The following is a 16,085-nucleotide window of genomic DNA, read 5'->3' on the forward strand; positions in this document are numbered from 1 at the left end:
GATAGCGTATGCCTAGCCACAAATCCAAGTAAATAAATTAAAAGACAATTAGGATACTTAGCGACAAATGAAGTTTCCAAAAATCCTAAGCCGAGGTACTGAAAACAGGTGTTTTCAGTACCGGCGACAGAAAATTTATGAATAGAAAATGGGAATGGTTCCTGATACCCGCCCTCCCAGCGGCGGGAATGGGTACTAACCACCTGGCCGACCACTGCGTGTGTCGGAAGTTTTTTAAATTCTGTCGGACTTCAGAAAATACAGCTATATATATCCTGCCAGGTAAGTTGTCATGCATAAAAATATAATTTGATTGCGATGCATACATGACTAGACTTGACGAGATAAGCACAAAAGCATTCATAATCTCTCATATAACAAATTAATATTTTGTCCATTCCTAGCACAAAATTATCAAAAGTACAGTAATAATACAATATAAAGTGCAGTAACTTCTCTCAGTACCGCAGTAAGAGAATTATGAAGTTAGAAGATCAATCTATCATTTTCCTTTCCATAAAATACTGATTTTATCACATTCCTCAGTCAAGATATATAGTTATCTTCAAGTTTTCTCAAGCTTTTATAAGCAAACGTTTAAACTTGAAAATTGAACAGTATAGCTTATGAAAATAATAAAAATAATTAGAAATATAACCATTCAGTACGATAACCTCACGGACAAACAATTCATCCTTCACACAAGGTGAAAAGTATGAAAAAATATAAATTTCTCGATCTTGAGGAAATGAAAATGTAACAAATACATTTAGCCATCTTGCTTGTTTTAGATTTCATATATTAAATGAAGTTAAGAATGAATGAAAGACATTTGCCAAAAAAAAAAAAAAAAAGATATATTATACAATATCACAGCAGTGCAAATTTCAGTTTTATATAACAGCGCATTAAGTGGACGGAGTGATGAGTGGTTCAGAATCTTCAATGATTCTCTGAGGCACCAAAATCTTGTTGACAAGATTAGTATTAATATAACAAGCTGTGGCAATTCTTCTACTCTGCAATATAACTTCCTTTAAATTAATTCATAGAAAATAAAATCTAATAACTTAAACCACTTACAAGTAAATTTCTTCACTTCCACAGATTAGCCATAAAAACTATTATATATGAGTGTTTTACTTAAAATACATTAATTAGCTTTCCAGTACTGCATAACATACTCACCAATGCACAATATGCATGACTAGGAAATATTTGACTCTACCTCATTTTTAAAATGTCCCATGACAAAACTTAAAGTAAATTCATTCGTTATAAATTAATGTACAACCACACAGACTCTTGAAATAACAATACGTTATGCCAAAAAGGTTTGTAGCTGTTGTGAGTTTAATTAAAATTTACAGCAGTGGGAGACTAATTTGAAAAAAAAAGTCCTGTAATATTAACAGGCACTGGAAAAGAATAACACAAACATCTAAAAAAATACTAATAGTGTTTTGCAACATTTGAATAAATATTCGATTGAATATCTTCATATTCATTACTGTACCTGAATTATTAATTTTCAATAATTCAACAGTAAACCTTCAGTGGACTGCATTGCAATATTTTTATTTGCAAAGATGCAAAAAGTTTCTTTGATATTGTAAAAATTTTCGACTGAAATCAGTTTTATAACATACGGAGTGACCCAAGGTTTATCTTTTTTCAATCACCTCTTTCTCACTTTCAAAGGACAACGCATTAAGAACTAGCACTACAACTTATGATTTGCCAGACCGAATTATTTTTGTCAAGGCGCTGATGTTGTTGTTCTTGATGGCTTGCCTGCATGCACTCACAACTGTTGTCTTGGATTTCCCAACTGAAAATGAAAATGAAGCAAATGCATAAAGGTCGTCACTGCAGGAAATAAAAAAAAATTTATATAGTACTGCTATATGCCAGGATGTCATTCCAGAAAAGCAATTGTTATGCAAGTATATTTAATACCCTAAGTAGTGTGTGCCAGGTAAAGTATTTAGTCCTGTAACAAGTGGAATTAATTTTTCAATACAAATTCATTAATTTTATATACAGGCAGTCCCCGGGTTACGACGGGGGTTCCGTTCTTGAGATGCACTGTAACCTGAAAATCATTGTAAGCCGGAATATCATAAAAAATCCTAAGAAAACCTTACATTTAATGCTTTGGGTCCATTAAAAACTATGTAAACTGCATTCTTATTGCACTTTCCATTAAAAAAACCTTCAAATATTGATTATTTTGCATTTTTGGAGTCATATTTCTTCTGCCAGATGAGCGTTGTAGGCATCGTAACCCTGGAAATAATTTCTGATGAATATAATTGAAAAGCGCCTTAACCTCGGAACGTTGTAAGCCAAAGCCGTCGTAACCCAGGGACTGCCTGTACTTCCTCATGTGTCAAATGCAAAACCCAAACACTTTAGTTCATAATAGGAAAAGATGAAGACTTACTCTTCACTTTAAGTCAGTGCATGTGCATATGGTTGCACCAGGTCCTCTAAAGCTCACTGTGTTGCTCTTGGTATACGTAGTCTGATTAGGTTAGGTATATCTTAGTTTAACCAGACCACTGAGCTGCTTAACAGCTCTCCTAGAGCTGGCCTGAAGGATTAGACATTTTTATGTGGCTAGGAACCAATTGGTTACCTAGCAACGGGACCTACAGCTTATTGTGGGATCCGAACCACAATATATCGAGAAATTAATTTCTAAAAACCAGAAACAAATTCCTCTGGTTCCACGGTGGCAGAGTGGTATAGTCTGAATAAGCTGTGACGCAACAGTGAAGTTGGAAGGCATGCACTAAATTTAAAAGTAGTGGGTTTGTTTGTTTGTATGGTGTTTTTACGTTGCATGGAACCAGTGGTGTTTTTATGTTGCATGGAACCAGTGGTTATTCAGCAAACAGTACAATGGCTTTACTTGACTTCCGAATCACGTCGAGAGTGAACTTCTATCACCAGAAATACACATCTCTTGACACCTCAATGGAATGCATGAGAATCGAACTCGTGGCCACCGAAGTGGCAGGCCAAGAGCAAACCGATCACGACACTGAGCATATAGTATTGGGTTTGTATTGGAAGAGTTAATTCTGTTTTTGAAAAAATTTAAAATTTATAACAAACCCATCATACTGTTACAGAGCATGAATAGCAACTTTGTGGGATGGTACTGAGCTACTGGCAACCCATCTCATCAAGAGAGCACCTACAAGAACTGGTGGGAACTTTTAAATATTAAGACCCATAGCTAGTCCCATAGGGGGTTGTGATGAAGAGGACCTCATGCAGTGCACAGTAGGAATTACTTAGGGTCCTTTGCAGGGTTCCTTCAGCCTTCCTTATTAAAATAGCTTTCTTCCAGCTTTTGTGTTAGTCAGATTATCATAGAACTCCAAGGACTTCCAGCACAGTTCATCTACTTTAGAATTCTTGTTCTCATGTCTCACTGAGTAGCCTCAGTTTTTTGGTCGTTTAGATGTTTCTTTCAATTATTCATGATTCTGGACTTAGGAGAATTACCATCGTTTATCTAAGCGATTCTGGCCCATTGCTTCTTCCAGGTTAAGGTTGGGGATACCTTATCTAACAAAAAAGGTCAGGAAGAAGGGGTTCCCCAAGGGATTGTACTCAGTATAACCTTATTTGTTCAGTTGTAAAAGAGATAACCTCTGTTATTGTCCTTGACATTCTCCATACTTTTTGCAGATGACTTCCCCAAATTTTATGCTGGAGTGCGAATGTCAGTAGTTCCAGCAAATCAAAAGAAACTACATCTGTTATCTGTTATATCTACTTGGAAGTATGGAAATATGCCAAGGAGATGGGAGATGGTACTGTGCTGTTATGCATAGGACATACCACTTAACAAAGAAATGTTTGATGAATAATGATCACCAGGCTTTTAGCAAAGACTGCCTGGTGCCCTTGATTGAAAGGCATTTGCTGGTTTACCCCATTCTCAGGGATCTGAGGAATCAGTACCTCTCTGTGAGGCTTGTGGTGAGGATGGCAGGGTTAGCCTTGTTGTGGTTCTCAGAGTGTGTGTTATATATGGTGCCAGTGGCATTTTTAGCTTTATCTCAGAAGTTGGTCTCCCAGAAGAAATCTAATCCTAATTCTCGTTTCTGTTTGAATAATGAGCTCAAATGTTTTTTTAATTTACTATGTATTTTTACTTATTTGAAGTTTTTAAGCAATGAAACACTGGTAATTACTGTGGTGGTCATGATGCCAGATTACTACGTACTAATCTTTCCCTCATTCCCACCAGCATAACAACTATTCAGCTGTCTTCAGCGTGATTTTTTGTTCTTTATGGCTACACCATAATTTCGACACATTTCATGCTTCCTAGATACCAGCATCCCCTCGCCCCCTCCTCTCCCACCTAACTGAAAGCAAACATATCTTTCCTAGAGCAAGGATTCTTATTACGAGTGGTATCAAGCGAAGAGATCCAGGGAGTAAATCCTACAAGAGGGTCTTGTGCCCTTCTAGTGTACTGAAATCTTTCTCTTGTAAATGTGGGCATGCACTAACACTTCAAACAAAAACATGAGGCTGTCTAAGGCAATGGTTTGCATGTATGATTCATAAGATTTATTTTAATATTTGTTCAGTAGCACCTCGACTTAACAGAGACCTTGGGGGTCTGGCCTTTAGATATAAGTAATAAAGTTTGTTAAATAGCATAGATCTTATATGACATCCTGCTCTTGAATTTCTTTTAGATGCTAACCTAAACTATCCTGTACTTTACATGTAACATTCAATTTAGGAGGCATTTAAAAACATATGACATCTGAAATGGTAGCCACGCAAAAAGTAATGATAATAATGTAGCAGATATGTACAGAAGACCATTTTAAACATAATAGTAATGACATCAAGTCAAATGTTCATTTTAAGTAGTACAGACTTACTGACGGCAAGTTTAACTTTTTATATTTGAACAAAAATCTCCTTACAGCACTGCTTACTCACCTCTTAATCGACCTGCTTTTTGTATAGTCTGATTGACTTGTTTGAGACAATTGAGAAGTTCCTGGTGGTTGTTGCATCTTATCTTGTACCCGTTGATGAGGTCTTTGTTCAGGTTAAACAGTTCGCTATACCACTGACGCATGCTTTGCCTGCATGTTAAAAATCAATGATCAACATACAAAAACTCCTTTTAATATTTTAACAATATACAGGCAGTCCCCGGTTATCGGCGGGCTCAGTTATTGGCGATCCAGTTTTACAGCACTCATCTAGCAAACATAAAATTGACGATTTATGGCACCATAACAGGCCAAGTTCCAGTTATCAGTGCCATAAGGTGTCTTATGGCGCCATAACATACCCTGCAGAGGCACCATAATGGTACTTATGGCGCCAATATCCGGGCCATTATGGTGCCATAAATCGCCGAGTTTCGGTTCATGGCAGTTGTCGCTCATCGGCACCTCCTAGGGAACGGAACCCCCACTGAGAACCTGGGACTGCCTGTAAGGTCTTTTACAGATATGAATATATGCATAACCAAAAAATAACTTCTATATTTTTTCAAGGTAATACTTTCACATTGAATTTAAGATTCTGGGAGTGAATGTTTGGGAACTATTATATCCTATATGAATACAAGATTCAAGTAGTGAAAGTTTGGAAACTATTACATCCTATGTAACCGAATGAATCATTCAAGAAACATTTTATCAAAATTAAATTGGACATTAATAAACAAGGTGTACAATATTAAACTTCCCAAATTTTAATTATGAGGGTAAAAAATTGGCCTAACAGGTAATAAATTTGACTTAAAATACTGCTGTTCAAAAATGCTGAAAATATTACTTCTTTATCATCGTGTAACAACAGCATCTGTCATAAAAAAAGGAACTTGGCTTTTAGTTTTCAGACATTTTTATTACTGGATAAAAACAAAGTTAAAATGAAAGAAGTAATGGATGACACTGCAGGTAAACCATCTTGCCAATTAAACTCGATAAATTCAGCTAAATTTCCTAAACAGTTTTTTTTTTATCCTGTCTGACCTGTGTTGGAACTGCAATATTAAATTTAGGCCAAAGGCCAAGTGCTGGGACTTATGAAGTCAATTAGCTGTGAAAATGATGTTGAAACAGTTGTTGGGTGAGACTGTAAAGTAAAATAAAAAATAGGGAACAGTTATAGTAAAAGAAATGAAAGGGGTTACAGCTAGGGGCTGAAGGGATGCTGTGAAGAACTTTGAGTAATGCCTGTAGTGCACCGCATACGGCGCATTGGTGGCACTACCCTCCTATGGGGGTCTGACTTGTATTAAACAGTTGCTTCACAGTATAAAACCGTACATTAATGTCTTCCAAATACTGCATGAAAAGCAGTGTGTGATGTTCTGGCCTCAAAAACCACAATAAGACTATATATTACAAGTGATACTTTAAAGCAAATGAGAGTTTGTGAAACAGAAAAATTAATGTCTAGTTTCATGATACAAATAATTTACTCTTTTATTTCTCCACAATTATAACCCCATGTTAACAACCTTTCTAATGACTCAAAAATCTTAGGCAAATGTGGTTTAACATGGCAGTTAACACCACAACAAACACATTAACTGCACTTACATATCAAACATGAGTCTGGCATCTTCTGCCCTGACCACTAATGTGCGAATGACCCCAGAATGGTCCGCCATATCAGCAGACAGCCTTTGTCTTGTCGCATGATACTCTTCAACTCGTTCCAGCACTGTTCCCAGCTGTTCTAGTTCTGATGGAAAGTCTGCTTCAACCTGGCACATAAGAGTAGAGGAGAAGCTGAGACACAAATAGTTAATGATACACTGACCACAATTCACTAAAACACAGACCACAATTTACTTTAACACAATAAAGAGTTGTACCCTGTAGAGTGGATGAAAGTATTAAAACAATAGGATACAAAGAGACTCTCTCCTGAATAGCATTGGTTAGAAGAAGAATGCTGTTAGATGGAGATTACAAAAAAAATTTTAAATTTATAACTGTCAGTTTGGCTTTGTGACAAGAGCAACATCAGAGGCAGTACATACTAAGGTGACTTAAAAAAAGAAAGAAAGAAAAAAAAAGTAATGCTAAAATGAAAAAGTTTTATACAGGTAGAACTTACAGGAGCCTACAGAGCATGAAGATAGGTATATGTGCTATACCCTACAGCAGTAGAAGCCAGAAAGATTCTGTGAGATCTATACGAAGACAGTACCTAATAGTATATCAAAAGAATCTACTAAGTAACAAAATAAAAAAGACGACGAGTACTACAGTGGGGCTATATCTAAAAAGCATCTTACCTGCAAATCTTCTAAATTGAGATAATTAGACAATGCTTGGATAAGGTCTCCAGCAAGATCCATATCATCCGTTTTAATGGTTAATTCACAATTGGCCGTCGACTGGATAACCAGCGGCATGGTGGTACGTAAGGACAAGAAAGAGATATCCAGGTCTCCTTGCTCCCCTAACTGCAGATCTTCCAAGAGCAAAAAATTTGCATTGATCCACATGACAATCTGAAAATAGTTGTTACTCTAGAAAGATGTTTCATTTCTGTAATTCTTGGTTATACAACAGTAATATTCTGAGATGATTCACTCAGACATGAACAAGGATGGCCAAGAATATATGTCAGTCAGTTTATTACTGAACGTCAATAACGGTAGTAGCCATGTATCCCCACACAGTCATTTGCCAACAGTGGCAAAAGCTGAACTTATTTGCTTACCCTTGCAACACGCTCGTGAATTTTGAAATTTTTAAACTTGACAAAGCCTTGAGGTTGATTCACTGGGGTTGTACACAGGGCATACATTGAAAACCTCGGGAGCTGCCTGGTTAGCTCAAAGACATGGTAATGAAGAGACCCCTTGTAGCCAACCATAGCTTTGATGTGAAGATCAACTGGCACATCCTGCAAGATTTATAAAAAAAAAAAATCTTTCAATAATAATAAAGTTAACACTTTCAATATGTTGCTAAGGAAGAAACGTAAACGGTAAACTTTTAACTTATAAACAAAAGTCATATTAACATTCTAAAATTTAAAGTTTAACGAGCTGAAATTACTGGAAAATATATGATCAACATTTACAGGAACATGAAATAAGTATACCCTTGAACAATTCATAAGTCTGGGGAAGAATGTTAACTAGTCAACAGACATCTGTGTATACATGAGAGACAACCATATATGCACGCAACGAACCTACCTGGAAAAGTGGATCACGTTCTTTTTGTTTTTAAAAAGGATTAAGAGCGTCTGGAGTTTTGCAAAGGCTCATGTATGGTTATGTTCAAAGTAATAGGTTTCTGGAAAAACAAATATAAATGCAGAAGATAAAAACTTAAGGACGGAGACCTTACCTTGATCATCCAGTAAGTTGTATCTAGCCAACCCTATACATAAGCACTAGGTGTTTTGACTCTGTGATCAGTTAAACTATATGATGATATGTAAGGAAGCTCTTTTACTTTTATTTGATGCAAAGGTTTGTTTATTACAGGGACACCTCATCTTTTCTGAGATGGAAACCCTGATTTATTCCACATGGATTCTTCTTGAATTCCACCTACCTTCGGGGGATACAGAGGAACTCGTACACTACTTGCCAGCGCATTGTCTCTCGGATGAAAAACATGACTCTCGCCTTCAAATATTCCTTCCGCAAATATGATGACGGCTTTAATTACAGTGTCGTTGGTTGTTGCCAAAGCAATCTCCACATGAGGCTGAAAGATGCAGAAAAAAGATTGGCTACAAAAACTTCTCAGATGACTGATTTTTAATCCCTAAAATGTGATGGAAGTAATTGGAAACCTGTACATACGAAACATAAGTGATGAAATGAAGATAGACAGAGGGCAGTTAAAGACAGGGACAGGCAAGAGTGATGATAGAAAAGTCGAGAGGGAGAGATGAAATGAAGCTGGGAAGTATATGGCAACCACAAAGAAAAGGGTACTGGAGAAATGGAATTTTTTTGTTTCCTAGCAAAGGAAAGCAATGAAATATTCAGATCACATAAGTGTGGAAAAGTGAAGAGGTCTGACAGGGCAAAGTATACTGAAAATTAAACTAAAATAGACAGATTAGAAAAGACAAATGAAGATGAATTGAGCAAGTACTAATGACATATCAGGACTCGAGAGCAGTGTCGGATGAATTTCAGCAGATAAATAATTGTGCTCTAACAGCAATGATAATTCCTGTAATGGACATTTTCATGCAATCGTTAAATGATGTGGAGACGATTTTTCTATAATTTTAACATTTCTTTGTACACTTGCAGTACCAGTACAGAACGTGCTACCAACAATAAGAAAGACTGATAGAAAACTGCAAATTCACTGAGAGCAAAATTTCTTTCCAGAAACAAGGAAATACTACTTGTTTAAATTACATTTTAAAGACAAGAACATACATAGTACTATCAACACATCTTAGACCTACTTACCGGTTTATTTTTCTCTTCACTACCCATGTCAATAGCAAGTCCAGTTTGAAGCTGAGTATTTGCCTGCAAGAAAGAAACCACATTTAGCAATAACATATATATGTTTCAACCTTTAGATCATTATCTTTAAATTGCTTATTTGAATAAACTCATTTCATGGAAGAAATTCTTGGATCCCAACAACTGTACCATATTGTAAATCTAGTAAACTTTAGTGAATCTTCAGTCCACCGAATAGTCTAATTTTGCTCTGGTTGAAAATCACGGATCTGCATCAGCTGTTACCAAACATCACCAACTAGTGAAAGTGACAAGCAAGATACATCTCTAACTCACATAACTCCTTGTGGGGACTGACCTTCCTGACCAATGTGGATGGGTTCTTGAACTTCTTCACTATCAAACATAACAGGCAATGGTATAACAATTCATTATTACAAGTCACAGCTGTTAACTAACATCCCCATAGAGGGGTAGCGCCATCAGTGTATACCTTACGCACTGCAATGTGTGCATTACCTAAGGTTCTTTGCAGAATCCCTTCAGTCCCTACCTGCAGCCACCTTTCATTCCTTTTACTATATCCCCATTCATATGCTCTTTCTTCCACCCTGCTTTTCACCTCTCCTAACAGTTTTTTCAGCATTATTTTCATCGCTGAATGACACAATTGGTCCCTGTGTTGGCCTTGGGCCTAAATTATATTCCTTAACTGACATAAATATTGTCACACCTCTCCTATTCTTTGTCACCTTATCTTCAAGAGGGTTACGGAGTTGAAGGACTTAATTAAGTCACTTCTTCAAGATGATTATTCCAACTGGACAACCAAATTAATGGTTGGTTTGATACATATGCCAGACAATTCATTTTAAAACTAATTTTGTTCTGTACGTACCATTTCCATAAACTGAGCACTCCTCTTTAACGAATGTTAGTAAGTGGCTAACACTTAAAACTGAAGTGTAAGGCTACTGAAGACAACACTTTAAATATGTGAAACATTGCATTTAGTTAAAAATTTTCATAACGCCTACAGTATGCTTTGCAAGGTACACTCTAGGAAGAAGAGCACACGTTGTCAATATCATATCATGTACGCTGTACACCCTACTGAAAATGGAAATATTTCTCGATACACATTGATAATGGGTACAGAAGGAGAGTGACTAATGTATGAGTAGCTCTGTGCATCCATATTTTAGTCAGGAACTATTTACTAAAAAGAACTATAAAATATGGCCCAATTAATCTAGAATATGTTTCTTTTTCTATACTTACAGGTATAATTCCAACTTGGTCGCCTGCTGACGAGGGTTTACCATAAATGATCTCTCCAGACGATCCCATCCTCTGGTTTTCCTCGTAGTTTTTCAATTCCATCAGAAGAGTGTGGCGTCTCTGACTTAATTCCCTTATTGTCTCCTGTTCAATGTTCACGTCCATCAAAGAGTACCGACTCTCAGGGGACGACGGCTGGTATCCTCTGACTAGAAGGATATAAAGAGTCTATTAGCACTGATGTGCTTCTTTTGAAAACTTAAAACTAGACAGAAAGTGCATCTAAAACTATCATTGTCAGCTACAAAGAATTGATAATATGTATACTGTAATTATGAAAAATTTTAAATATAAAATATTCCTGTTCCATAAATACAGACCTTTCATTTTAACCATACCTAAATACCAGAGACAGAGACAAAAGGATATCCTCCATGCTGTTCATAGTTTTTTCATTGCCACAGTTAGCTAAGTAATGGTTGCAACCTGTCAATCAGAGTGTCTTTTTGGAAGGAGATCCCAGTGAAGTAATTGCTTGTACTTACAAAACCTGAGAATCCCTGACATTATATGTGTTCCTACAAGAGAGAATGTTTTTCTTTCCTTAGGCTTACAATAAGATACACGTAGCACTTCAGATCACTCCATCCAAATGGAAATCCATAAAGTTGGTACTGTAATTTGAACAGATCTATGGAGTGTCTGTGAGTCATACTTACTTAGTAAAATACGCTCGTCTGATTGTAGTATGCATTGTACTTTGAAATATGGAATTGAATATCAAATTTAGGCCAAAGGCCAAGCATTGGAACCTACGAGGTCATTCAGTGCTGAAAGGGAAAGAGTAAAACGGTCTTAAATGTAAGAAACAATTGTTAGGTGTGCATGGAAACCACAATGGAAGAAAGATACGAACATAGGTACAGTAAAAGGAATGAAAGGGGTTAAGGGGTTGCAACTAGGGGCCAAAGGGGGCCTGCCAAGAACCTTAATACTATGTGTAGTGCCTACAGCGTACTGCATGATGTGTACTCATGGCACTAACCCCCTAAGGGGATATACTGTATAAGCCAATCTTAAAGTTTAAACGTTCATGATGTAGGGCTGTGAGGTCATTTGTTTTTCCATTCTTTGCGTATTTTTATAAAGTTTTCTTCTGGAAAATGGGGTGGCACACATTTAGGGCTGTCTTAATAGTACGTAAGGGGTTTGTGTAAAATATCAATTTCAGCTTTTAAGATTTGTAATTTTGAGGTAATATTTCTCAGTAATATTTCACTACTACTGCATTCCAAGTCGGAATTTTTGTTACACATATCTGTCTAGGGTTATAGTTTTTCCAGTTTTAATATTTTGTATAACTTTGTGTATATTCCAGAATGAAAAAGGATTACTTTAAAAGATTGTACTATATGTGAATTCTATGAGCAATTCCCACGGGGACCCACGGTGTGCGGGTGGCGCTACTCAGCCGGTCTCAACCCAGAGTAGGGGAGGAGCTTCGCTCCACCCAACCTCGGTCGGCCACCAGGCTCGGGTGAGCTCGGCCCTCCTCGGCTCTCTAGGCTCTATCATCTACCTTGCCCTTAGTCACACCCTCCCCTCCTCATGGCGGGAATAGGACTCCGGCTTAGCCGGAGCCCTTGAGGGAAATGACTTTACGGTGGCTACGGCTTCCGACGGGCTTACATTATTTCATATTATTATTATAAATGTTAATATGTTTATAGTATTAATTTATTGAAGCATACGCTTCCAAGGGAGCTACTCTCCCTTGTTAATTTCAGTTCTACGGAACCACAGAGCTCCGCCGCAAATAATGTAAGCCCATTGGAAGCCGGAGCCACCGTAAAGTCATTTCCCTCAAGGGCTCCGACTAAGCCGGAGTCCTATTCCCGCCATGAGGAGGGGAGGGTGTGACTAAGGGCAAGGTAGATGATAGAGCCTAGAGAGCCGAGGAGGGCCGAGCTCACCCGAGCCTGGTGGCCGACCGAGGCTGGGTGGAGCGAAGCTCCTCCCCTACTCTGGGTTGAGACCGGCTGAGTAGCGCCACCCGCACACCGTGGGTCCCCGTGGGGTCCCCCTTCACCCCCAAGAGAAAACTCGGATTGGTTGTCAGGGACAACGTGAGTGAGATATCAATCCACCTCGGTGGGAGCTCTTGGGGGGGGGGGGGGGGGGGGGGGGGGGGGGAGAAGGGAGAGTGGTAGCGGGTGGCGACTACACGATCGCCTGGACCCCTCACGGTTGGGTGGACCCACGAGGTGAAGAAGACCAGGCGAAAGGAAGGCCTATAGGCCGACCGAAGCCGACTCATAACAAATAGAATAAATGCAATAAATGAAATAAATTATGTACTAAACACGGGGGGAAAAACGAGAATGAGGTAAAAAGAGAGAGGAATGTCCTGGAAGGACCAAGTACGACCAACCGGTAAGGGTGGTTAAAACTTGGAAACTCCGAGCAGCATGCTTAGTGCCTTTACGAAGATTCGTAAGACAGGCAGCCAGGATAGGCTAGGACTAAAAGAAAGACTACCATAGACTTAAAGAACTAACGAGGAAACCTAACCAAAAACAAGAGCCTGCATGAAACTGTAACGGTAGGTTCCAACAGAGCTACGAAACATGAACACGTGCTCGAAAGAAACCCCCGTGCAAGCACATGATCGTCAAAAAAGCATCACCAATAAAAATAAAACACAATCATATTATAATACTGCTATAAAATTTCATATTCACTAGGTATGGAAGACCACGTGAAACCCAAAATGAGGAGATACAAAGGGGCACGCCGTAATGGCGGCTCGGGGCCGAAGCTGCGTGGGCCGACGACTCAGAAAAACCTAAATAATTCGGTAAAAAAGGCCAAAGGCATACCCTAAATAGTGTCAACCATAATAGCAGTACTTAACTTGGATGCAGAAGCAGATTGACGATCCATGGTGAAATAAAATTCCAAAAAAGCGAGAACACAACACAGCAAAAGAAAACGCGTGTGCAGCGTAGTAGTGCTATCAAAGGAATGACGTCACAGGCGCTAGCTACACGGCAGCAGGTAGTGAGCCGTAGGTCGGCTCCCTATTCTTGAGGTTTTTTGATGTAGGAGAGGCTAATTGGAGAAGGACCCGTGGTAGTGGTTTCACTCGCCCCAGAAACCATACCGACGCCTTTTAATAAAGGTGAGCGAGCCAGAATATTCTGGCATTTCCAATTTAGCGGTTCTCTGGTATTATAACAATATTTTACCTTAGAAATAGTGCTAAAGGAACCTATTTCACTGGGCGACACGGGCCCTTCGCCCAGAAATAGATTTTTCCTACATCAAAATCCCTTTTATAAGATTAAAAAATTTATAACAAAACACCAACTGGATATACTGTACTAACTTTCTCCATCAGTTGAACAACAAATAAGCTGATTCTTTCCATCCATACGATAATCACCTTGCACGATGCCAGCAACAGTAGATTTGAAATTATCCTGCAAATCAAAATACGTATGAATAAAGAGATAATGATTCCAAGTAAACGGACACAGACTGCACTATTGCTTAATAAAATTATAAGCTAAAGCGGTGTACAAGTACTGACTACATCAACAGTAATTGTAACTTTCTATACAGTGTTGAACCCACAGTTGCTTGTGCACTCATATGTAAAACTCTCGATAATGGATCATAAATGTAAGAACCAGAATGTTACTCATAAATTGTACTCTGAATATTATAAAGAAACCAGCAAGGTCTGGGGTTTTCAAAATTTCCAAGAAATTAACCAGTCATTTGAGACACCATTTGCTGAAAGTAAATAAAATTTGCAAGCTAACACAATACAGAAAGAATGAGAGGGATAAATGCCTTTTGCTTCTCTTGTTAATCTACACACTAACTGCTAGTGTGCATTACCTATTCACACAAATCCTAAAACATTACTTAGAGAATTCCTGAGACACTTCATAACAAAAACTGAAGCTTGCCAGAGACAAAAAATACTACACTGAGTTGAAAACACAAATAAAATATTGCATTCATCTTACCTTAAAAACTACCTCACCGCTGCGATCATTTCTAGCATCAACCTTGCCATTGCTCCATCCAGTTATGAGCTCTGCTACCCCATCACCATCCAGGTCGTAACTGAAGATGGATACCGCTTGATTTTTGGACTGCAAAAAGGAAATTAACATTATTGCAAATGTTCCTGCCAAACATTTATAAAATATATAGAGAAGTATAAGACATCCTTAACCTTTATGAGAGATCATTCAAATCTTGGACTTTGGACACGAAAGAATAGTTGTTCCTCATGTCCAGTCAAGTCTGACAATTAATCAAGGTGAATGTTATGACAGTACTAATTAGTTTTGCTATATAACTGATTCTTCTTGATATTTCCGAAGTCTGTTGAACACATTTACTGTACAGCTTACTCCAGCCATTCAGAAATTTAAACTTCAAGTCTTTGCTTTTATATGCAAGTGGACTAAGGTTACTACTAACAGATTCCACATAAGAGGTCCCTGGCATGACCAAAAGTTATAGGAGAAACCGTGAATATATTTATGAAATAAACTGTCCACTCTCATTTGACTTGTGCACTTTCTACTCGAGTTCCCATAGGGTCCAAATCCTCTTCCGTCTCTAGGATTTCTTGGACCTTACAACAGGTTTTTTCCTGCTACTTCCACACCTGCTATTCTCAGTGATTGCTTTAAATCTCTTCTTCATGCAGAGTGCTTAATAAAGGGTTGTGGATAATTTGGTTGGAGGAAATGCCCCCTGAATAGCAGATAAGACTCTGCTCCTACTACCAATGCCCACTATGCTTTCACACTCCAATAGAATGCTGAAACAAAGTAATTAAAGGCAGAGAAAGCAAAGGAGCAGAGGAAGAATATGATAATAACGCTTGGAGTACTGAACATATGTTGATGTGCAGAAGAAAATAAAAGTTTCCTTGTTTATTTGTTTTAAGAAAGAGCTGGAAGTTTTGGTACTCAATGAGACAATAGCGAAGAGAGGCAGTGCAGTACATAAATGGATGGGAACGAAAAAGAGTACGTAATTTAGTAGCTGAAAAGCTTGATGCTAGGAAAAAAAAAGTAAAGCTGGGAAATGGTAGCAGTTGCAGTGTCAAGCCTATGGAGACGGGTGAAAGAGCACAAATGTGTTAGTTCAAGAACTGCATGGGTAAAAATGAGTTTGGGAGGAAAAATACTTGTACGACATTCATCTTTTTCTTTCAATGAGCAAATTTCCCTCCAACCACACCCGATAAACTTTATTACCCCCTTCTTCCCCATCTCTCCTCCTCATCAATAACGTCACAAGC

At 38.1% G+C, this 16,085-nt stretch overlaps 1 protein-coding gene across 1 annotated transcript; it reads right to left on the reverse strand.

Moving 5' to 3' along the window:
- Window positions 1-1,114: 1,114 nt before the first annotated feature.
- Window positions 1,115-15,481, reverse strand: LOC135203636 (Bardet-Biedl syndrome 2 protein homolog). The gene is made up of 11 exons (XM_064233476.1): window positions 15,416-15,481; window positions 14,791-14,919; window positions 14,142-14,235; window positions 10,754-10,962; window positions 9,473-9,535; window positions 8,592-8,747; window positions 7,744-7,929; window positions 7,313-7,531; window positions 6,609-6,775; window positions 4,984-5,132; window positions 1,115-1,831 (listed from the first exon to the last, which is right to left on the reverse strand). Exons 1-11 carry the CDS (start codon window positions 15,479-15,481, stop codon window positions 1,731-1,733), a joined length of 1,539 nt encoding a protein of 512 aa, XP_064089546.1. The 3' UTR covers window positions 1,115-1,730.
- Between the last annotated feature and the right edge of the window lie 604 nt (window positions 15,482-16,085).

This window comes from Macrobrachium nipponense, chromosome 24 (genome assembly GCF_015104395.2).
Source record: "Macrobrachium nipponense isolate FS-2020 chromosome 24, ASM1510439v2, whole genome shotgun sequence".
Taxonomy (NCBI): Eukaryota; Metazoa; Arthropoda; class Malacostraca; order Decapoda; family Palaemonidae; genus Macrobrachium; species Macrobrachium nipponense.